The sequence below is a fragment of the Schistocerca nitens genome, chromosome 8 (genome assembly GCF_023898315.1).
Source record: "Schistocerca nitens isolate TAMUIC-IGC-003100 chromosome 8, iqSchNite1.1, whole genome shotgun sequence".
Taxonomy (NCBI): domain Eukaryota; kingdom Metazoa; phylum Arthropoda; class Insecta; order Orthoptera; family Acrididae; genus Schistocerca; species Schistocerca nitens.
The window spans coordinates 436310777-436336603 of NC_064621.1; the positions used below are offsets into that span (position 1 = coordinate 436310777).

The 25827-nt window shown below is 38.0% G+C and overlaps 1 protein-coding gene across 1 annotated transcript in view; it reads left to right on the forward strand.

The window, feature by feature from the left end:
• Window positions 1–15136, forward strand: part of LOC126199343 (SURP and G-patch domain-containing protein 1) — a 164645-nt gene extending 149509 nt beyond the window's left edge. The window contains exons 12-13 of the mRNA XM_049936199.1: window positions 8215–8344; window positions 14242–15136. Of these exons, the coding sequence (XP_049792156.1) occupies window positions 8215–8344; window positions 14242–14268 (157 nt within the window). The 3' untranslated portion in view covers window positions 14269–15136. The remainder of the gene's footprint in view (window positions 1–8214; window positions 8345–14241) is intronic.
• The last annotated feature ends 10691 nt before the right edge of the window (window positions 15137–25827 follow it).

A 25827-nucleotide genomic window follows, 5' to 3' on the forward strand; every position in this document is an offset into this window, starting at 1 on the left:
AAGAACTAGAGGTGCTATTTGGTTTGCATATATTGACTGGCACTTTGAAATTTCCCAGATTACGAATGTATTGGGATACAAGCCTGAAGGTAAATGTTTTTTGGGAAAACATGTCGCGAGACAGGTTTTTAGAATTACGAACAAATTTACACTTGGTGGACAATCTGGAGAAGCCACCTGAAAATAAAGATAAATTTTACAAAGTCAGGCCAGTTTACACAGCCATTTGAAAACACTGCAGTGAACTTCGTATAGAAGAGAATGTTTGTGTGGACAAAGGAATTATTCCTTTCACTGAGAAGTTTTCTGCAAAGCAGTATGTCAAGGGGAAACCAAGTCCATGGAGAATCAAAGTCTTCATGTTGTGTGGAAAGAGTGGAATAGTGCATGATTTCCTTTTGTATCAAGGTGCTACAACTGAACTAAATACCACATGCTGTAAAAAATTTGGATTAGGTCCTGCTGTTGTTTTAGGATTTTCTGTTCCACTCTCAAAAGGTAAAGGTCATAAACTATACTTTGACAACTTCTTTTCATCTTATCATCTGTTTCAAGTTCTGAAATCTCAAGGCATCAATGCAGCAGGTACTTTCCGTCAAAACAGATTTGGAAAGAACTTGCCTTTTTCAGATGATAAAACCATAATGAAACAAACCAGAGGTTAGCCGGCCGGAGTGGACGTGCGGTTCTGGGCGCTACAGTCTGGAGCCGAGCGACCGCTACGGTCGCAGGTTCGAATCCTGCCTCGGGCATGGATGTGTGTGATGTCCTTAGGTTAGTTAGGTTTAATTAGTTCTAAGTTCTTGGCGACTAATGACCTAAGAAGTTAAGTCGCATAGTGCTCAGAGCCATTTGAACCAAACCAAAGGTTACTGTGAAGAAATCACTAGTGCTCATGACATTACCAGGTGTAAGTGGTTAGACAATAGGCCAGTTGTATTGTGTTCTAACTTTGTTGGTAAAGGCTCAGTGGATGAAGTCGAACATTGGGACAAAAAGAACCATAAATATGAGAAAGTAGAAAGACCTGAAATAGTGAGAATGGGTGGTGTGGATCTATTTGATCAATTGATAAGCTACTACAGAGTTTTCATCAGATCTCGAAAATGGCCTTTGCGTATGATTTTTCACGCTGTTGACTTTGCCATCGTGCAAAGTTGGTTGGAATACAGACAAGATGCAGACAACGTGTCTATCCCAAAGAAGAAGCAAATGGACCTTCTTTTCTTTTGTATCAGGGTATCAGATGGATTGATACTGTGCCAAAAGAAAGTGACTGGAAAGAAGAGGGGGCATCCGTATGATGAAGGACTGGCTTCAGACATGAGAGTCACACAAAGAAAAAGAGGAGAATTACGACCAGCTACAGAGATACAGTTTGATTCCATTGACCATTTGCCTTTGCATGATGTAGGAGCTCCAAGTCGCTGCAAATTTCCGAAATGTACAAGGCGTTCAAGAATTCAGTGCAGAAAATGTAAAGTACATTTGTGTCTCCAAAAGGACAGAAATTGTTTTTTTGAAGTTTCATACTAAACCTTAAAATCAGGTGTTGACCATTGTTTAAACAAGAATGTAATATAGAATTATTTTTATTGTTTCCTCTGTTTTAAAGTGAAATAAAGAGTGGCATAATTGATCCGTACTGTTAACCTCTTTAATGTATGACATGAAGCTCGAGACCTGATGAACACAGTTGTGTACATTAAATATCTAGAAAAGTAGAGATCATACGAAATTTTTTCTTAGAAAACTGTTGTCAGGAGGCTCACCTGAATGCAAAAATGATGTCAGACTTTTTTTTTTTTTTTTTTACAAGTAAATAAAAAATCAGGTCTGAAAGGGTTAAACAGTGAACACTCTATCTTCTTCGAGAGCTGCACAGTCAGTAATGGTATATTGGCCAAATGCTTATTATGTGCTTTGAGGCATCATCAGGCACAATCAGCTGTCCTACTAGGTCTCCTGTGACTAAACTTTCACTTTAAAAAATATATTGAGCATAACACTGTTCTGACAAGAAGTAATTCAAGAGTCTCTTGGTTTGTCCCAAGTCAAGCAAACTACAAAGGTACCTGCCATTGACATATTCCTCAGTCCTGACATACACTTGATATGTGAATCATTGAGCAAGGATACCACCAATTGTATTACACATGTAATCAGTCCTAAATCATGTATCACTTTAGGAGAGTGTCTGATGTTCACAATTGAGATAGTTTGTGTATTGCCTACTTTCTTTGTCATGTAACATCATGATTGAAATTTGCATCATAACACCATTTTTCATGGAAAAGGCTGCGAGTTAAATAGATACATAATAAGGAACTTTGGATTGTGTACCTTTGTTTCAAGCCTGAAGGAGTGAGTGAGACATGCTCGAGAAAAATTTAATTTTGTGTTTTTCCCCAAAAACAAGTGAAATTTAAATTTCCTTACAGAATTTGATCAGCATATTACCATAATAAGACAATTACAAGTTCAAAGTCAGAATAATTTTGAGTGATAACTGTCTATTTATTCAAAATAGATCCTACTCAATGCAATATGTTGATCGGCATGACTTTTCACTTTTTCTCCTTTCAAAATTTCTTTCGAATTTTTATGTCGCAACCTTCAGGATCTCCTTAAAAGAAGTTGAATCTTCAGTTGGGCATCCGATTCTGGGAAGAGTAAATAATCCAGAGAGGTAAAAAACATCGTGAATAAGATGGATGGTGCCACAATGAGACGTTTTTTTCACCAAGGATCTGGCAATTCATTGCTGCCAAATGAGCCAGGGATTATAAAAAATAAACCACACAATTTAAAAGACTTTACTAGTCTCACACAGATATGATTATATATATATAGATATTGGATGTTGAGATGTGATTCCTGAACGTGGAGAACCTTGGTAATTTTGTTCGTGTGAAAGGGAGAATTTAAAGTAGACTGAGGCAGCAGTGAGAATTTGGATTGAGGAGGGAGGCATGCCAGGGTAATCCATGCAGTTGTGTGAACTGCTGTACCAAGTTGGCTTAGTAGCTAATGCACCTTCTTAGTAAGGAGGAGACCTGGGTTCAATTCCCAGGCTTGGTACAAATTTTCACTCGCCACTTCAGTCTATATACGTAAAAAATATTATTGGAGAAGTAGGAAAAAATCAAGAGAGGAGAAGAGGTTAAAGTGAACTCATTGAATTCAAACTAACATGTCTACCATTTTGGTTCTGGGGATGTTTTAGTTACCCATATGGAGTTCTGACATTTTCCAAAGGTTATAAATAGGGACCTGAAAAATTTGCACTTTGCAATAAATGCAAATATAGATGTGAATTCCATGTGAAAATGCGAAATTACGTGTTAGATGTCGTTTCATGGTTGAATGTATCCAGGCGAACTATTTTATCAGAGATAATTTGAAATAGCTTTATTTTATGCAAATGAATATAGAGAATGTAACCAATTTTAGGTTACTGGTGTTGCACATCATCTGGTGAAGTCCCATTTTGGAAAAATAACGTGCATATGAAATTTTTTGCAAAATAGAAAGTACTCAAATACTACATCTGCGTATCAGTGCACTCAATTCTACGGAGCCATGCCAATTCTGTGCGGCAGAATTGTCTATAAAATACATGCCATGTAATGGAGTGTAGTGCTTATCCATGGGACCTAGCTTCTTACAAGGGAACCTCCCCATCGCACCCCCCTCAGATTTAGTTATAAATTGGCACAGTGGATAGGCCTTGAAAAACTGAACACAGATCATTCGAGAAAACAGGAAGACGTTGTGTGGAACTATGAAAAAAATAAGCAAAATATACAAACTGAGTAGTCCATGTGCAAGATAGGCAACATTAAGGAATACGTGAGCTTAGGAGCACCGTGGTCCCATGGTTAGCGTGAGCAACTGCGGAGCGAGAGGTCCTTGGTTCAAGTCTTCGCTCGTGTGAAAATTTTTCTTCCTTTGTTTATGATCTGTCCGTTTGTTCATTGACGTCTCTGTTCACTATAATAAGTTTAGTGTCTATGTTTTGCGACCGCACCGCAAACTTACAGTTCGGAAAATATTCATTGACCTTGTTATTGAAGTCGCGAGCTATATTTGCTGGATTCATATTGCCCACGGAATACATCTCACGTATTTAATGCACTCGCGTCCAAAGTAGCGAACAGTCAACTGCCAGCTAGGGAGCCTCGTTAGCAGGAATACTCTCTCTTCCGTGCGCTGTTTTCGACTGACGTCGTGTGTTTCGACGTTTGTTTAGGTGTAGCATCCTCATGCTACGGCGCAGGTACCTCGCATCGGACGGACGGACGGACAGATAATAATTGTCTGAAAATAAAAAAATAAACTCTTCACTTGAGGGAAGACTTGAACCAAGGACCTCTTGTTCCGCAGATGCTCACGCTAACCACGGGACCACGACGCTCCTGAGCTCACGTTATCCTTGATGTTGTCTATCTTGCACATGGACTACTCAGTTTGTATATTTTGCTATTTTTTTCATAGTTCCACACAACTTCTTCCTGTTTTCTCGATTGATCTGTGTTCAGTTTTACAAGGCCTATCCACTGTGCCAACTTATAACTAAATCTGAGGGGGGTGCGATTGGGATGTTCCCTTGTTAGAACAAAGAAATACTTCAGCTTGTCTGCTAACTTGAGTTCAAAAGTTGATATAATGCAAAAACTTTTAACTGACAGTTTCAGGTGGCAGGTGTTTCGAACAGCGATTGCATCTGGTACAGTGCGAGATCAGGCCTGAACTGCCTCATTTACAGCACACTACCAAACTCAGTATGCAAATGCACAGTAGCTGCTCCCTTGCTCATTGTTTTCTTTTCTTATTTTCAAATGTGTGAAAAAGAGTAATCCGGTCACTGAGAATGGCCACACTATAGCAGGATGTATATGCCCTGAGACAACTGGGATATTTGGGAAAAACCCAGGAATTTTTCATTGTTTTAGTTTTCAGTTAAATTTTTGTAATTTTGAATGGTAAGAACTGATACTGTAACAAATAATTTTGTGTTAGCCCACTAACATAACGAGAGAGTAACACTGAAATAAAACTTCAATAAAACGAAAATGCACCATATACAACAACAAAACACAGTGCACACACAAGCATCTGCTGACAGCAAAATACGTCAAAGACTACGCAAAAACTTCAGAACAACAAACTTCTTTTGATATGTCTTTTTCGTGGAACTCGTTTCAATGAGCATGATGTCACAACTATATGCATTTCTAACAGGTCACGGGAAAATATTTTGAATGGTGGTTTGAGAAGCATTACATTTCACAAGATGAATTATGTTATATGTGAGAATGTGTGATGAATTTCTTAAATCATGGAGCGGTAGACCCTCATTCAAAACTTAACATTGAGGACCAGGCACTTGAAAAATTTTGGGCCCAAAAGACCTGCCATTTATATCATTACTTAAAATTTTACTGGCACATTTGTGTTTGACGTATCTTAAAGGGTAACACACTGCAAGGTTAATTTGTCATATCCATTTTAGTTCTTTCATAGATTACAAATTGTGCAATAACAATGGCAAGAAGTATAATTATTCTTCAAAAAAAAGTGGAGAGTGAGTGTGAGGTCTTAAGGAATTTCACATGTAATTGGCTTTTCTATGGAAAAGTAAATACTTGACGGAACATGTATTCAGCCAGGTAACCTACAAAAAGTTCGGTGCACAGTAGTGAAATTTATAATCGTGCTTGTCAGAAATATTCAGCTGCTGCCGTTTAAGCTGTGCTCTTAGGATCCTGCCTAAGTGTACCCTTGGGAGCAAAAAAAAAAAAAAAAAAAAAAAAAAAAAAAAAAAAAAAAAAAAAAAAAACCTTCTTGACAATCAATATTATATGTGAAAGCTTATCTTTTCTTATAGCTATATGATTGGATATCAATTTAAACCATCAGTTTTCCTTATTTATGTTAGCACTACTAACAATGATGCTGCTATTGGCTAACTACATCACATGCCCAGTGCTCTGAATATGTGCTGTCATTGGCTGGCGAGATCACGTGACATGAATTGTAATTGGCCAACAAAAGTGTGTAGCAAATTAGATTTCAGTGCTTCGGAAGCTTCCTAGCTATATTTGGTGGAATTTGTGTTTACACTTCATAATATGAAAATATGCAGTGTAAATGTTGCCACGCATTAAATATCTTTACAAAACATGTTATTTTCTGTTGGGTTTCATTTCCTAAAGTGTCAGGAAGTACTATGCCAATGTAGAAAACCATCACTATTTAAAGGACTGATAAGCTTTACAGCTCAGAGGGAACTTAACATGGTAAAAGTGAATTTTCACCAGGGAAAAAGCGAATTTTCACCTGAGAACAAGTGTATTTTTAACTGGGAAATCTGAGAAAAATTAGGGAGAATGCTCTTCAGAAACCAGTCTATTTGTCTCCCTTATCCGCACAACACACATGTCCTTCTCATTACAGGTCCTAGTGATCTGTTCCTCCTTTCCAAACTTCACAAACCTATCACTGTTGCCTCCCTGAGGAAGGAACTAATAGTTCTGCAAGCTAGGGTAGATCTTATTGTTTTTATATCTCTCAGTGATACAGGAATTTTGTCTCCTGAAGGTAAGTCCAATCAGCCACTGTCTCTCATTATAATTTTAAATGACATAATTCAAAAATTATCTGGTGTACAGGGTTATTAGGAGCACTGCACATCAGCTCCATGGCATACTGAAAAACTTCCACCTGTTCACCACATCAAATCAGAGCAGAGAGAGAGAGCATAGGAAAGGCCAACCAGCATTGTGTAAACTGTATAATGTAGTTATTTTTATTATTAGTGTCAGTTTCTTGAATAATGCGAAACAGATTGTGTAATGTGCTAGTGAGCATAGTTTGTGGTCTTTAATGTGTGGATTATGTAGTTTGGTTACTAGAATTTTGCTCTAGTCTAAAAAAAAGAGAAAAAAATTGGTAGAATTTTGCTCATCTGCAGAGGGAATTAATATGGGTATGACAGTTCATTTTGTGGCCTTAAACCTCTTTGCAAATCTTCAGATATAACAGGTTCGGTTCATTGGATTCCATTGTCATTCTGCAATGCTATTTTCAAAAATTAAAGCTGTCAGGTGGTTCAATATTTTTTATTGCATGGAGTCATCTATAAAACAACATTATGGATGAATCTGGCAGGACACTCAGACCACACAGTATAGGTATAATGTTCCTAAAATACAACTTAGTTACGATATCAGTGTTGTGATATCCTCCACAGATCTTCAGAAAAAGCTTTTAGGAATAATTCCTTAAAGCCTGGAAAGCACAGATAATCAGTTAAAAACAATTTGTAATGATTCCTTAAAGGGACTTCTTCCCTCTGCAGTTCTTCACATGCATCACAGCCAATTGAAACTGAAATTGTTAGCTTCTTATGGTCTTTCCCTTATGGTCATTTCTCCCAATATCTTGGCACGATATTTTCTTTCTGCTCGTACTGCTAGTTGATCCCTTTCTGCCTCGTTCCCCCTTTCTCTGCCTTACTTTTTATTTCCTTTATACATATTATTATTATTATGATGCGTCTTCCTCTCTGTTTCACAATTCATCGTCAATCAATTAATTTGCTAGTTGTGGAGTTAATTAGTTCTTACCTTTGGCCTGCGCTAGTATATTATTGATAATGTGAAATGTAAATCTACTGGCCCATTTAATGTGACAACTTAGATTTCATCATCATACTGCTAATAAGTAGATAGTATTTTGGAAGAGCTACATAATTCACATCTTTCTGGTTTTCTTAGTGAAGCTATTGATTTACAAGTTTTTGGATTTGTTGCCAAGTTCATATTTTTACACAATAATTCAACAGTTTTCCTAGTTGTCTTCTTCATGGATCGAGCACATATTTTGCTGCTCACTATAGGACTCCAACCATATGATGTACTCGGTATACTACATGCCACCTTAGAAATTGTTTCCTGGTGGTATCAAAAGAATAAAACAGTCTCATAGAAATTTAAGACCAACCAAAAGGACATGGAAAATATATATAAAAAATGTGATAAGTAAGGAATAGTCAATATCTGTACCCTTCACCTAAAAATGTGTTAATAGACATTTATCTAGGACCAGAGAGAGGGCATTTATATGTTTGCCTACATGTTTTAAGCAAATTAAGCTCCAGATCCCACTTTACTCTGATGAAATACCTTATTTTTTAATTATATTTTACAGGGCAACAACACGACCAGAAAACCATGGTTTGGGCTTGGAACGGCCAGAAGATGTGTCTAAGGGAGATGATGAGTATGACGCTTACAGGAAAAGAATGATGTTAGCATACAGGTTCCGACCTAATCCATTGGTAGGTATATAAACTTTTGGCATAAAAAGTATTTCGCAGTGCTATTACAGCCAATGTTTTGTGTATACAAAGTTTTAAAGTCGTAAATAGAATTGATATGTCTTGTTGCTGAGAATCCCCAAACACACTCGTAAAAACAATAAACCATCTCATCCAAAAATGCTTAGACAAAATTGTAAATTAAGTTTTACACACAAAAAATGTTGTTATACTGTAGCAGTCATGATTTACAGAACTGAGACAGTGATTTATGTGAATACATATGTGTGTACGCGAGCGAGTGTGTGTGTGTGTGTGTGTGTGTGTGTGTGTGTGTGTGTGTGTGTGTGTGTGTGTGTGTGTGTCTTCTGCTTCAGAAGAAGACCTTTTGGCTGAAGACTCAAAGGTATAGCAATCTTTTTTATGGGAGATTCCATGAAATATGTAATAAGGCTCCACCGCAAAAGGCAGCACTTTTGGATTGGGAAAGACATGCTTTTGCTTTTAGTGTTGTTGGTGATGGGCTGCAGAGTGGAAGAAAGAAGACATGAGAAGAAACATATACTGGAGTCTCTGCTTTAGTCGAACGATCTCCTATGAAGTCAACACACAAGTGTGCTTCAGAAATTGGTATATTGAGAATGACTGTGCGATACCACATGGAAAAAAGACCGTAAGCCATAAGGTCAGACCTGTCCGGCTGATGTTTGTAAACAAGTTACTAGGTACAGAGAGGAATGAGCGCGTTTCAACATGCTGTGCTTTGTTGACTCAATTTGCAAATGCAGTGAACCATGCCAAGATTATGTTTACAGATTAATGTGCCTTTTGTTGCAACTCATGTGCTAGAAATATTGTCATTTGGGCCAAAGAGAATCCTCATTACACAGTATAGTTGGAAAGGAATTTGCTTCGCATGATGTTATGGGCAGTAATGACATCACTTTTTTAAAGGGACTGTTAATGGCATAACTTATTTATATGTGTTTCAAACATGGCTAATACTACAGCTTGAGGAAAGGGACCTCACAGAACACACATGGTTGCAGCAAGACAGTGTGCCTCCTCACTACACTCTTTCAGTGCGTGAATTCATAAATGAACACTTTCCAGGGCGGTGGTTAGGCCATGGTTCATCAGGAAAAATGGCTCCCTTGAAATGGCCACCAAGAAGGGCTGCCTCATCACACTTGAAAACTCATTATGGGAGTAGTTAAGGCACATGTATCTGCACATCATTAAGCTAGAAAAAAAGAACTTTGCCATGCTGTTGAGGATGTATTTCGCACTGTAACACTGGACATGCTCAAAATATGTCAGGAAGATCGTGGAGGTGTATGGAAATGTGTGTGCAGCATGATGGGGAACATGTCAATATATTGGACGTTTAATGCATAAGTATGTACTTGTGCTAAAACAGATCAAACCCATTATAGCTTTCTATATTAGGAGGTATGAGGACTTTTGCCCACTATGTAGATGGAGACATTTCTTTTATTTTTTAGGACCAGCAGCGTAATATGTGTCTGATAACAACATGATTGTTACAGTAGGTACACCAAATAGCTGTTTATAATCAGTAATATTTATTTTCATTTATGACTGTTTCGGCTTATCGCCATTTTCAAGTAGGTCTACATTGATGTGGCGTCCATATTGCGTCATTAGTAGGCTGTTGTGTAACTGTCACTGCCTTAACGAGATTGTAAATGTTGTGAAGATGTTGAAATTAAATGTTAATTACTACATGACAGCAGTTTGACAGTTCCACTATTACAACACTATATGTTTACAGTGTCGTGTAATAGTGGAACTGTCAAAACAGTTGTCATGTAGTAATTAATATTTAATTTCAATATCTTAACAACATTTACGATCTTGTTAAAGCAGTGATAGTTACACAACAGTCCACTAACGACGCAATATGGGCGTCACATCAATGTAGACGTACTTGAAAATGATAACTTAAGCCGAAACAGATTGATTTAAATTAACATAAAGATTACTAATTATAAGCAGCTATTTGGTGTATCTACTGTAACAATCGTGTCATTATTAGATGCAGACTGATCAGTGATGCCTCATAGGTACCCAAATAAGACTATTTTTGTGTGAAACTTGCAAATTTCACTCTCAAGCAGTTTCTTTTTTTCCTACTCACTGTTGACATCCACATCTCTTGTGGTCTTGCTGAAATTCAAACTTCCTATTACAGGTTTTCTTATATATATATATATATATATATATATATATATATATATATATATATATATATATATATATATAAAGATGATGTGACTTACCAAATGAAAGTGCTGGCAGGTCGACAGACACACAAACAAACACAAACATACACACAAAATTCAAGCTTTCGCAACAAACTGTTGCCTCATCAGGAAAGAGGGAAGGAGAGGGAAAGACGAAAGGCATCTTTCCCTCTCCTTCCCTCTTTCCTGATGAGGCAACAGTTTGTTGTGAAAGCTTGAATTTTGTGTGTATCTTTGTGTTTGTTTGTGTGTCTGTCGACCTGCCAGCACTTTCATTTGGTAAGTCACATCATCTTTGTTATTAGATATATTTTTCCTACGTGGAATGTTTCCCTCTATTATAACCATATATATATAAAAAGCATAACAGCTTAAATAACAGTTGTTATTGTGCGTATTATGTATATCAGCATCTGGTGTTGTTTTTCACCCAGTATAAAATTTGTTCTTGTTTTGCATTTCCTGTTCTTTTTTCGGAGATAAACAGAGATGATTGAATTACTGCCATGTCGTGTATTGTGTAGCATTAGTTTATTTATAAAGTATGTTTTTTTTTACCATTGCGATGTCGTGTATTTTATCTGTTTGTGTTGGATTGTGTGTGGTTTAGTTTCATATAGTTATAGCAGAATCTTAACATTACAAATTCAGGTTTGTTATTTTGTTGTTCTCTTCAATATTTCATTCTGCACACTTAGTGTGAGTTTTATTGGTCACTAGGATTGCTTACTTCTATTAAAGGCGTTATTAGCTTTTGTGGAAACAGTAAATCACCAATTGCTTGGAAATTGTCTTCAGACTATAGTGAACAGGAGAAATATAGCAAATACTATGCACCCAGGACTGAAAGGGCAAGAATATACAAAATATCTTTTGTCTCCAATGTAATACACCTTGGAACTTTATTACATGAAATGGGAAAACAGCACATATTGTTCCAGTCACTAAGACCCGACATGAATTTGGTGGTAAACTGTGGGAAACCACGTTAAAAAAACCATTCAGTAAGGGGGTTTACAGGAGGAAATCTAGGCATTAAGAAATGGATGAAAATACTGCCTCTTGCCGAGTGCTGCTGAGGCTAAGAGGCATTGTTTAAGAAGGCGACACTAAAATTTCACAATATTTCAAAGGAGCACCTACTCCTCAAGCAAGCTACATACTCTGCTGTGACAGTTAGCACCTGGTTGGGGTCTTCGCCAACCATTAACATCACCTGAAAATGATTGTAGGTGCTCTGTTGAAATAATATAAGCAGTCCTCTTGAGGCAGAGTGGGTTCTGATCCATATACTTCCATTTCATAAAAATCTAAAAAATCCCAGAAATTGAACCTGAATCTGTAGTCAGAGATGTCCATGTCCAAAACAATGCACAAGTAATTTCTACCATTATGTGTGTAATCTGGAAACTGAATTTCACTTAAATCATTTGTGCACTTAACAGTTTCATTTCTAAGTCTCTGTTCCACCTTCTTCTCTCTTCCAATCACTTTGTTTATCCAACTTGGTGGTAGTAAGAAATGAATATTGCATCTAATTAGGCCAAATGGGAAATACCACCAAAATATGTTGCATGTATTAGTGCACACTTACTCTATTGAAATACTAGGGTGGTTCAATAACTAGGGTAACAAGGGCTCTCACAGGTATATAAATTTCCCGAACAAATTAAATTATATGGTCAGATAGAAGAGACTATCAAAGCTTTCCAAACTACATCAATACATGAAGATAGATGCACTACTACACTTTAAAGTATAGTTTCAGGAAGGAGGTGTTGGTGGATAGATGGTCGCCAAATTAAGTGCTAGTTAGTTGGTTGCATATTCCATTGATCAATTGCACAGTACGGAAACCATTATGATGTGGAATGTGTCAGTGCACAAGAAATGCACATATGATACAGGATGTTTTAATATTACAGAGTTAAAGATGAATATTTCTATTATTTACCCCATTCCCTTAAATGGCACAACATGCATATATTATATTAATAGATATATTTACTCCTATTCAAGAATTCATCTATGGTATAGGAGGATTTGTCAAGGAGATATGATTTCAGTTTATTTTTGAAGCTATTACTGTCTGTCAACAGACATTTTCTTTCATCTGGTAACTTGTCAAAAAATTTTATAGCAGCATATTTTACCCCTTTCTGTGCCAAAGATAGGTTGAGTAAAGGATAGTGTAATTCTTTCTTTTTTTCTGGTATTATAATCATGAATGTCACTGTTGCTTTTAAACTGGTCCATGTTGTTGAGAACAAATTTCATTAGTGAATAAATGTACTGTGAGGCTGTTGTAAGAATTCCCAATCTTTTAAAAAGATGCCTACAAGACGTGCAGCTATGAACCTCACACATTATTCTAACCACTTTTTTTGAGCAGTGAAAACTTTTTGTCTTAAGTGTTGAGTTACCCCAAAATATTATTTCATATGACATCAGAGAGTGAAAGTATGCAAAGTTATGTTAACTTACTAATTTCTGTAGCCTCAAAATTAACAATTATTCTGATTGCAAAAGTTGCCGAACCTAGTCGCTTTAGAAGATCTAGTAAGTGTAATCAGGTTTTTGCATTTAAAGGAAACTTCCCCAGCTGCAGTGATAGATCAACTAATGAAAGTTAATGGAGTGAGAGAACAGCCACGAAAATAGGTGTGGTTTTGATCCCAGGAATTTGATAATGCAGAACTGTTGAGCAAGAAGAGCAAAGATCTGGGTGAGAAGCACATTCACCTCAGTTGAAAGTGTGTGTCATGTTGAAGGGTTAATTCAAGCCAGTATTCGCATTCATGAGAGGCAGACTGCACATACACGCTCAAGATCTTCGTTGGTTTTGTAATGGATATTGTGCACTATGTATTAGACTACTGAAATATTTGTTCTTTTTGGGTACCACAGCAACTCTGACAAGAATTAAATCAGGTGATTGGTGTTGTCTTGACAGCACTTATACAGTAACAGTTGGAATGTATTCCATTCCTGGACCATATCACCGAGGGAACAAAATGTGGGTGCGTCATGCAACACATGAGATGATGGAAGCACCAGTGTCATTCCACTCCCACATCCACACTCCACCCCCATCCCCAAATGTGCTGTCAGCCCAATAAAAAGTTCTAGACAACAGTATTTGTGAAGAAAGTTACGGACACACTGGTTTGGGGCACACAGGGTATATGCTGGTTGATTTCCTCATCCCTCAATGCTGTCAGTTATTGCTCCATGCTGGAACAGTTGAAGTAAGCTATTAGGAGGAAATGACAAAGTTTGCTTTTGGGGGTATCATATTGTTGCACAACAACACTCAGCTACCACCGCCCCTTCCCCACCCACATTAAAACTGTGTTCCGGACGAAGACTCGAATTTGGGATCTTTGCCTTTCGCAGGCAAAAGCTTTACCAGGAAGCTTCATATCAAGTTCTTTGTTTGTTAAGGAATGGTACCATGCCATTTTCAACACTGAAATGGAACTTAGAATTTCGGCCCATTGATTACAATAAGTAATTTGTGGGTATAAAGTGTGTACCGAAAAGTCTCCAAATTTTGAGTTTTTTACATAATTTTTGATGTAAAATGTGATAGATAATAGTCATAAGATGCTGCGGTAGTGTTTCCTGAATTGTACAATTACTATTTTTCAGAACAATCCAAGGCGGCCATACTACTGAAGACCAGCAACAAAAGTTTTCAAGATGTGTGCCACTGCTTGTACAGTAGACTGTCAAGAGAATTTGTACTTCAGGCTGGGAAATATGTATGAATTAAGATGCTTTGACCTGCCACTGAAGCACATAAAACATCCATGCATCAAGTGGTTAGATTTTTGTATGAACTGTTGAGAAAGCTGTGTTGCTTTGCCTTGTGCTGCAGATATACTTTTTATAACATAAACTCTTTACTGTATTTGAGAGATTTACTTTGTGTACCAATAAATGTCTATTTGTATGCTAGTCATCATAATTGGAAGTTCATGGGAGACTGGAGAATGCTTGCACATTACATTTCATTATAAGTATCTGTCATGTGTAACTATTTTCCCCACTTGGTTGTATTCTTGTGAAATGCAAGGTTTGTCACTAAATCTGAAAACTTTTTTTCGTGAAGGGGGAAGAAAATCAGTTACATTAATGCATCTGACAATTAATTTTTTTACTGTTGTAAATCTTATTTTGGAAATTCTTACTGGTCCTACAATGGGTGAAACTTCTTACCTTCATAAAGTAGTAGCAACCTATTGAACTATCATTTCTTTGTTTTTGTTTAAACAGTTTATAGATTGTCCAACCATTGGTATAGCATGTATGAATTTGCTGGCTGTTCACTAAATTGTCATTTTCATATCCAAGTCTATTTTTCATATAAATATTATGAGTGTGGTGATAGCAGTAACAGTGGGCATGAAAAGGTGTTGCGGCTGAAGATCTTTTTTGTGTAAATACTGAAAGGATGATATTTGTGGAAATTGTTTTTGTGGTACTTCTTATTTGCATCAAATTGTGAAGTTATAACCACCAATAAATTCATATTGCATTAGCATTTCCATTTTTTGTTTAATCTCTCTCTCTCTCTCTCTCTCTCTCTCTCTCTCTGTGTGTGTGTGTGTGTGTGTGTGTGTGTGTGTGTTTTGCAGTTAAATGTAAAGCTGAAAGTAAAATATGAGATATGCAGATAATGTTGTTGATATTAGCTGAATGTGTAGATGATTGAGATTTGACCAATAGAAGTACTTTAAAAATATGTTTTCTCTGGAGATTGCACATTGGGCAGGAAAATGGCTTATAAGCAGTTCAGGAATACAAAAGATTTTATCGAGAAAACAAAGAATGAATGAAATTGCATTTATCTGCATCATTATCTGCTTGTTAGACTCAGGTCTTTCCGCCCCCTCCGCCCCCCCCCCCCCCCCCCACACACACACACACACAAAGTTTCGTTTGTTACATTGAGTTAACTTTCTTCGAAATAAGACCTTGATACCTTAATATACTGCTGCTGCTAACATTTTTTTTCCCAGTCTCCTCCTGCTCTCTGGAATCTGGCAACTGCAGATCCACTCAGACATTCCATTGAAGTTTCTTGGAACATCTCACTCATTCAAAAATTATATCCTTTGCAGATCTGTGTAAGTGTTACAGATCGTATAAAAGTAATTCAAAATTTCTAAAATGACTATTTCCAAAATTACATGTCTGATGATTTACTGATAATTACAAAGAGATGATATTCGTTGAAATCATTCATAACGCTGCTGAGGCAGGTCATTTATTCCTCTTAGGCTTTATGTTGGAAATCAACTAGTGTAACATCTGTATAAAGGAATATTTTACAACAAAAAGACAAAATCTTTATGAGACCTGCCAACTTTTATGGTTTATCTATAAAATTTACGAAAATTGCGACATTTTATGATTCCATGGACAAAAATATGAAACATTAACATTCGATAATCGTCACAATTTGTACAACAGTTTGTTTGGGTGGCTCAAAGGCAAATCTACGATAGTCGATAACTCACTCTTTGATATGATAGGTACTTTTAACCATGTGATGTTTGTGTCATCATTGGAATTGAATTTAAAGCAGGGATAACAGTTCCTCCATGTGAATCTTATGTGTCAACAGGCTATGCTCTGCAAATTCTTTGTTCCGCTCCATAAGCTTGTTGTGATTTAACCCACATTCTTTGACCGCGTATGGACTAATTACAGTCGTTCCGCATGTGTGTGTGTGTGTGTGTGTGTGTGTGTGTGTGTTTTATTTTTCATTGTTGTTGTAATTATTATTATTATTACTACTACTACCATGTGCATGTTCTTTGTTCATGAGTTTGGCGTTGTATTTATTTAGTGGCTTACGACTTTGTGTGCTTTGACCTGTTTCAATGAACTGTTTCACTACCTTGAGACTTTGTTATAAATTTATGCAACATTCAATGATCCAGATTCCTTTTGCTATTTCAGTACATATTGAGACATTTGTTCTCAGGCACAGAGCCCTAATTATGTCACTGTCAACATTTCCAGGTGTTGATTTTCTTGTCATCTTCCTATCTATCTAACATAACTTATGTGCTTACCGCACTTCACATGATTACTTAAATCGTTTCTTCCATCATGTGGAATATTAACAACACACCTACGTACCATGCAAAAGGCAATTTTTTCTCCTTTTCTAGCTCAACTGCAGCTGTCACAATTCCAAAAAGTGCAATCAGACATTTCCCTTGACCTATATATAGGAGATAGGTAAAATATTGTGAACACCTGTACTTTCTTCGGAATGGTTTATTAATAAGGGATTGGACGTCCATTTACCCGCAATACAGTTAAATTTCTTCTTGGAATACTGGCATGTAATGATTGTATAGTCATCAGTGGAGTGTTATACCACTCTTTGATCAAAACTTCTTCTAACTCTTATATTGACGAGGAAGGCAGAAATCTGCTCCAGAGTCTGTGCTTTAATACAACCTACAGGGGTTTGACAAAGTTCAAATCCGGGGACAGTGGTGGCCAAGTGAGACCCTGCATTTCAGTTGCATGCTCCTCATACCATGGTTGTACTTTCCTGTCTGTGTGAATGGTGCATTATCATCCTGAAATATAGCATCATTGTTGGGCATCATCATTTGAATCGTGGGAAGCATCTGATCATCTAAAATGTTCACATAATCGTTGGCTGTAACAAGGCCTTTGAGAGTAATGGTGGGACCAGCACAATACCATCATATGGCTGCCAGGACCATCACACTTCCACCTTCATGTTTAACCATTGGAATCAAGGAATCAGGATTGCAGGCTGCTTTTGGCATTCTCCAGACATAAACGGAGCCCAGTGTTGGATATAACACATGGCGTGTTTCCACTGATCAGCCGTCCAGGGTTTATGCTCCTGACACCATGTTTTACGTTTCTTTGCATTAGTTGTCATCACTAATGGTTTCAGTATAGCAACTCGTCCATGAATATTCGCTTTATGGAGTTCTTGGCAGACTGTGTCAATAGATACAGGCTTTCATAGATGGCTACTGAACTCTGCAGTCACTTGAGCTGCTGTAGTTTTGTTTGTTTTGACACAGTTCGCATTAGCATATGATGGTCTTTGTCATTTAGTTTTGATTTGCGCCTACTGTTACGTTTACATGAAGATGTCTTTCCATGTTTTGTGTAGGCTGTCATGACTTTTGAAACAGTTGCTCTTAAAACATTCAATAAGTTGGCTGTCTTTGTTACTGATGCTCCAGCTAATCAGGCCCCCACAATCTACCTTCTTTGGAACTCTGTTAGGTATTTCATTACATGTCGACCTCAGCCTCTGAATGCAAGTACGAAGTGTGCACTACTTGTAAACAACCTGCACTAGTGCCTAGTCCGCACTGAACACACACAGTACAGTGCGACACGTGCCTTACCTGTGTTGTTGACCATCAAACACAACCATCCCGTTACTACCACTGTTCACATTATTTTACCTATCCTCTGTAGCTCAATTGCAGCTATCGATTCCAAATTACCAACACCGACAGTTCCAAACAATGGAATGAAAACCACAGCACTTAAAAAACTCCTTGTTCACTACATCAATTAAAACACAACCGACCTGCCATGAGTATACAACACACAAAACAACACAATTATTACAGAATAAAACCAAACCAAAAATTACTTACCAACAGAAGCGTCCAACAGTACCATCCTGGCCACCACCTGCACACACCAAAACAAAAAAATTTGCTAAAACAGCCACAGCCTGCCATCCGTCCATCAACCAACCTTAAATCACTTGAATCACTCCCCCCCCCCCCCCCCACACACACACACACACAAAACCACACACACACACACACACACACACACACACACACACACACAAACACAAATAAACCAAAATCAATCACACCTTATAAAAAAACAAAAATCACAACCAAATGGGTCCTCTCCAACATAATCTCAAAACAACCCCCCCCCCCTCCTCCAACCCATAACCTGCCCCACTAACCTCACAACAAATACCCACAACCCCCTCCCCAAACACCCAACCCCCTTAACTCATCACCCGCCTATACATCCTTCCCACAGCCCTCAAAAATCGTGCGAAAAATACAGTAATTCTCAGGGCGCTCTTCCACCAGCACTACTCATCTAAATCAGATTGCAGGTTGGAAGAGCACCTCTACCCCCTATCTGTAACTGATTTAATTGTCCCCCCAAAACCCTCTATCATGTTAGTACAAGCCCCAGTTTCATAATCCTTAAAATCAATACAGTGATTAACTACTAAATGATTACAACACCTTGTCCCCAAACACCTAGAAGATGAAAATGCTTCAGAAACTATAATGATACCCTCCTCATTATATTCTTCAATCAAATCCACCAATTCCCCCTGACTATGATCCTACAAAATCCTAAAAACACAATCGGTATCCCCCCCTGATAACAGCTCCCACACCCACAGACCAACCTGAGAACTGCCCCTCCAATACTTCCTCTTACCAAACTGTGATACAATCAATTTAACAACCACCCCCGACCCAACCAACTTCCCCCTATACTTGACATACTCCGAACAACCCTCTCGACAAAACAAAAATGAATCCAAAGCAGTTCTCTCACTGTCACTAGTCTTGTGCGCACAAAAACTTAGAGGACCTATAACAAAAAGTAATAGGTGGGCAAGACAATCTCTCTCATGGCCAACATAGATTTCTCAAACGAGGTACCACATCTAATCATACACCAGATATTATCGCGCCGACAATGCCACATATATGCGTCCCAGGTTTGTGCCGCAGGAACTCTTGTCAGCCTCATGTTGTTGCCAAAAATGTGACACCTTACATATTCTGCAATAAGACCAAACATCTGCAGAAATTTCGTGACAGGCGCCATATCACCTCTGATTGTACGATACGCTCGTGAACTTTGCTGTCATATCCATACCTAACAAAAAGGTAGTGAAACGTCTTTCCGCACAACAAACACCAAACTAATAAGATCTAACAAAACCAGAAAACATAGAAACAAAAAAACCTTGGTAACTCACTGAAAACACTTTCACAACCTGTGTCACTGCACCAGTTCTGTAAACTCAGAGCCACTTAAGCATGATCAAAACCAAAACTCAAAGAAAGCCGATATGATACGTTAAACTTGGCATATACACATACACAACTAGAGGGCTACACCAAACACAACAACATGACATCTACAAACACAACCAACTCAAAAACCTCTGCACCTATTATGTCACAGGTCAAAGCAGACGGGTGAATCAGACACTTTCATTGCCCCAGTCGATGAGATCCTTGCTGATATATTTTATTTCTTAGAGAACAGTGTCAAAAGAAAAGAATGCCTTCAGAACTTGCACAATAAAGAGGCAAAGAAAATTCTGAAGCATGTATGTACTAGGTGGTTATCTTTAGGTAGATTTTTGGATATACTTCTGGACCAGTGGGACATGCTTCTTTCTTTGTTCAAGGAGGATGTAATATGTACCCAAAACAATTCCACAAGCTTGACATCTTTCAGAACACACAGAGTTGAAGAAAGTGGATCCAAAGAGTACACATGTTCCTAAAAGAATAGCATTTCCTTTCAGATTTGACAAACCCATCGTAAAAAGTAAGACTTATGTTTCAACACATGAGGAAAAATTGCTTATGTTCCGCACTGTCCGTCATGTGAATGTTCCTTTATTTGACAAGTTGAATGTTGCCCTTCAGACTTCTTCTGCACAAGTTCACTTTTCATTAGAACTTCTAATGGGTTTGCTAAAGCAGTTATTCACCAAGGTTGTTAAGCCCAAAATTGTCAAAAGCTCATCACTGCTTGAAGTTGAGTACAACTTGATTCAAAATCAAAGAGGTGATGAAGAGTTAGATATTTCAGACTACAAACATAGTGAATGATCTCCAGGATAGAGATAAATCCCTTTTCTTTTCATCAGTGAGAAACTACTTTTGTACTGCTTGTGACCACATCATCAAGTTTCCTCTCAAGGATGATGTGATAAAACATGCCCAAATTGCTAGTTTAGTCAAAATTGAAGATGCACAGTTTTCTTCCATCTGTTTTTTCTTGGAAAAGTTTCCTTTCATGTTAGATAAGGAAGAGAATGAAACTACAGATGAGGTTGGTGACAAATATCAAGAATTTGTGGAGCCAATGCACTTCTTAAGTATAACCAAATTTCTAATGCTCTTTATTCTCACCATTCCTCACAGCAATGCAGAATGTGAACATGTTTTCAGCCCTGTGAAGAAAAATAGAACAGAGTTCAGATCATCCATGTTCAAGGAATCTCTGAAATGCATATCTATTTTTAAGACGAGGAGTTCTGGTCCCTGTTATGACAAAACATTTTCTCAAGACTTTTTGCAGGAAGCTAAAAAGGCCACAACCCTCCTGGCCTCAACCTTCATTAGTCACTGTCCTCATCCATCCAGCCCCCTCCCTGTTCCCATTCCAGCACCACACAGCTGTCATTTCACCGCCACATCCAGTCTTTTAATTTCTCTCCTTTCTGCTACTTACCCCTCCCCCCTCCGCACCTTCTCTCCTGTCCTCCGTCTAAACTGCAACACTTGGCTGTCCGCCACTCCCACCATACTATCCCTCCCCCTCCCCGCCCCAGCCGCCTCCTTATCCCCACCCACTTGTCACTCCCATCATGCACTGGTGCTGCTGCCCACGTGTAGTTTCAGCTCTTTGAGACTGCAGACATGTGTGCAAGTTGCATTTACGTGTGTGTGTGTGTGTGTGTGTGTGTGTGTGTGTGTACTGCTGACAAAGGCCTTAATGGCCGGAAGCTATAATTGTGTGAATCTTTCTGTTGTGCCTATTGCGACTCAGCATCTCCACTATATGGTGAGTAGCAACTTTCCTTCTCTGGTATTGTTACATTCCATCCTGGATTTTCCATTGTTTGATTTAATCATCGGCCTACGATTTAAGTAGAAGTGATTTAATTGAAGTATTTTGCTTAAAGCATGAATTATTGTATTTTTTAACCCAGTAATATTATTACTTTCTTCAAGCCGAGGTATGTCGAAAATCAATAGATTTTTTGTTGCACTTGAGTTTTACTGATAGCCCTTTTGAAAAGTTGGCAGGTATGCTTTATTGTTAACATATACCAGGTGTTCCAAGAGGAATGGTAAATATTTTAGGAGGTGGTATTACGGGTATCTGCTGTTCCATCTTCTGGGGCATGTTTGGTTTAGATGATGTGTCACCAGTCTACCGGGATGTGCGAGCACCCAATTGTGAAAGAAAAACTCATCCCAGTAGCTTAAATAGATTCTTCCAGTAACGCTGGGCGCTCATTTTCAAGAATGTCTCAGTAATGGGACCCTGTAAGATGATGCAGTAACACAACAGGATCAGCTGACTGACTGTTTATCACACCACAGCTGTAAAGAGAAGTATTCTTGAAAATGTGTCTCCACAGTGGGATATGACTTACGAGTGTCATTGATACCATCACGAGTGAAAGTGGATTCATCAGCAAGTAGTATTAATAGGATTACTGAATGATTTGTAATTAGTCAATGACAAAATTCCAGGTGATAAGGGTAGGGCATACATACTTAATGCCCAACACAGTCTTCTAGGCGGAACACTGATACGTGTAGAAGTTCTGTAAGTGCTTGTTGAAGGAAGACGTTTCATCAACTGAATGTCTTATATTTCATCTATACGCATTTCATTTGCATGTTCAGATGAAATATGACTGCTGGTCAATGCACCACTAATCTCAGACACTCTAGCGAAAACACACGTACACCTTGAATCTGGTACGCTGCAGTTTGTAAGTTGTTTACAGTATTCTCTTCAAGAAGACACAGCAACAGCAGCATTTTTTCCATTACAGAACCTGTATACAAATACCATCTCAGCATTTGTAATCCATACAACATGATTAAACGATACAGTAGAATTGATTCATAAATCACAGTATCAGTTGAAAAATTCATTAATTTAAATTTGAGCACAACTTCAACTTCAAAATAATAATCTTAGTCAATAAATAAACCCTTAGCAGCTGGAGTGACAAAAGACGAAATGAAAACTTACATCTGTGATCAGCTTAGGTCTGTAACCAAGAAAAGTAGAACACACTTTATGTGGAATCTTCTGTTTGAATTAGTATATAGTGCCACCTCCTAAAACATTTAGTATTCCTCCTGAAATACCTTGTATAATAAGGAAAAGTTTCTCTAGTGTGGAATCTTAAGGCACACCGCACTTAACATCAGTGGTTTCAGTTTTAAGCGTTACAAACTGTTTCCCATTAAGTAGATAGGATATAATAAAATCATGCGTAATACCTCTTACACCAATATTCAACAATTAATTTACAATGTGCTATTACACAATGGAAACTCCTGGTAGGAACATCACCAATGTAGGAAAAGACAGATTGCAACTTACCGGAAAGGTGACACGTTAAGTTGCAGACAGGCACAATGAAAAGACATTTGCACAAAGCTTTTGGCCACAGCCTTCATTCACACAAGCAAGCACACCTCGCGCTCACTTGTTTGCCAACTCCAGCAGCTCGGACCAGAATAATGTCGGATTTGTGGCCCAAACTGCTGGAGTTGGCGGTCATGTGTGCCTGGGGTGTGCTTACTTGTGTGAATGAGTGTGTGTGATTCTCTTTTGTGGATGAAGGCTGGGGCCGAAAACTTTGTATAAGTGTCTTTTAATAGTGCCTGTCTGCAACTTAATGTGTCATCTTTATGGTAAGTAGCAATCAATCTTTTTACTACATTGTTAATATGCTATGAATATTAACACACCTAAAAGCTTTTCCAAGATCTATCATGTGTTACTTGCTTCCCATAACATTCGTCAAGGAACTGATTAGTTGCTCCTCTTGTGGATTTATTTTTTAAGAAGCTGTTAAAATTTCTTAGTATTCCATTTACTAAAGAGTTACAAAGTCTTCTCACAGTTTATAAGACAAAGCAAATCCTAATAGAAGATCACAGGTTGAGGGAACTTATTAAGGTGGAGTGAAGCTAGTCTGTGTTCTGGTCCTCTGGGTTTGGTGTGAAGATGTTGGAACCACAATCCACTCTGTCGAAGAGAGAAATCATTTGAAACAAACCTCAAAAATGAAATCATATGTTGACAGACATTGCAGTGGAGAAGGATTATTATACAAAAATCTACGGCTTGGGAGAGGGGTAAGTTCAAATGTTGAACGTACAAGATGTCTGAGACAAATTTTGGAAATACAATTTTTATGTGGTCACCTTGCAAAAGGTCAGATAGAAGAGGAAGATGCACAAAAGGGAAAGAACTACCCCATCTTCCAAAGAGGAACTGGAAAAAAGAAAGAAAAATGATGGACGGTTATGGCAACCAACAGTGCATGCTGTACTTCAATATGAAGTAGTCATTGAAAATCTCTGCTACATTAAAATCAAAGGGCAGTTGAAGAAAGTATCCATCCTCATTGTAAATGTCCTTACAGAAGAACAGGATTACTTTTATGAAATGGTGGAACAAGTATGTGGCAGGACGCCACAGTTCAACATGAAGATGGTAACAGAAGATGCAAATGAGAAAGTCAATGGAGAACTTGCAAACAGATCGGTTAGTAGACTATATACCTTACACAAACGGTATGTGAGGTAAGACTGATTATGTTTGCTGCAGCAAAGAATTTTGGAGATAACCAGTACAATATTCCCATCCAAGAATGTATATTTAGTAACATTGATTGTTTTGGAGAGAGGAATACAAATTAGATTGACCCTCTATTGGTGCAGTCAAGACTTGAAACTGGAATCAAGGAGCAGACATTGGAAATGATCACAACTTGGTTGTAACTAAAGCAAACAAAAGAAAAGTTTACAAGAGCCAGCACAGCAAAAGTAACATAGAAGTAATATACAGGGAAATAGAGGAGAGGAAGTAAATACCAGTTAATGTTAAAGATCCAATTTTAAATCCTGGAGGAACTAGAAGAAAATGTATAAGAAAATATGAAGGGAAGAAAAACTGTTAGGAAACCTAAAATCAGTAGTAAACTAAAGTAGCATGTAAGGTGGAAATCCAAGGGAGGGAAATAGCTTCAGTGAAATACATCAAAACAGCAAGGGAAACCAGACAAGTAATATGAAGAGAAAAGAAGCATTTCACCAACAAGCAATGAAAAAAGGCTGTGGGAGACAGAAGTAAAAATAATATTATTCTACAGGTGTAAACGTTTGTTCAAAACAAAGTATAGACCACAAATCACAATGATGGAAACTATTATAAAGTGGCTTGGAGACATCCAAGAAGAAAATACAAAATTGTGGAAGGGTTACTGAATGTTTCCTAGAAAACATGATGATGGAAAATATTTAACGAGTCCTGGGACATCTATGAGAAATACATATTACTAATCATTGCAGGGGGAATGTTCATTTCAGTTGGCAAAAGTGCTGTCTCTAATAAGGCCGCTTTTGAGTGCAACTGTGAAGTTACCTGTATGTGTAAAACAGGTCTAGATGAAATCAAGTTAATCACTAGATGTTTCTACCAACCATTTCATTCCACCATTGACAGTTTTCAAATCATTCACGAAGAAAGACTATATTTAGTAGTGCAGAAATACCCAGGTCATGCAATATTAGTTAGACATGACTTTAAACTACCAAATATACGAGGGCGGTTCAGAAAGTAACCTCCGATTGGTCACAGTGCGGGTTGTGGGGGGAGTAGCGACGCCATCTGTGCGTTCACGCACTCAACAGGTCAGTCGGCATCAAGCCGTGGTCGAGTGAACGTCGTACCTGCGCTAGTTTAGTTTTTGTGGCAGTTTGAAATGTGTGCTGCAATAGAAAACCCCGCCAAATGTGAAGTGCGTGCTGTCATAAGGTTTTTTGCAGCCAAAGGATATTCTGCAGCAGCTATTCATCGTGAGCTTTGTGCCGTGTACGGACCAAGAGTTATGAGTGAAGGAGTTGTCCGTGAATGGGTACGTTTATTTAAAAGTGGACGAGAAAACGTTCATGATGAAGAGAGGAGTGGTAGACCATCATTGGTGACTGACGAACTCGTTCAGACAGTTGATGCAAAAGTTCGTGAAAATCGACGTTTCTCAATGTCGGAGTTGTCTACTGGTTTTCCACAGATTTCTAAGACTCTCTTGTACGAGATAGTGACAGCAAGATTGGGTTACCGTAAGTTCTGTGCATGATGGGTGCCCAAAATTCTTACCGA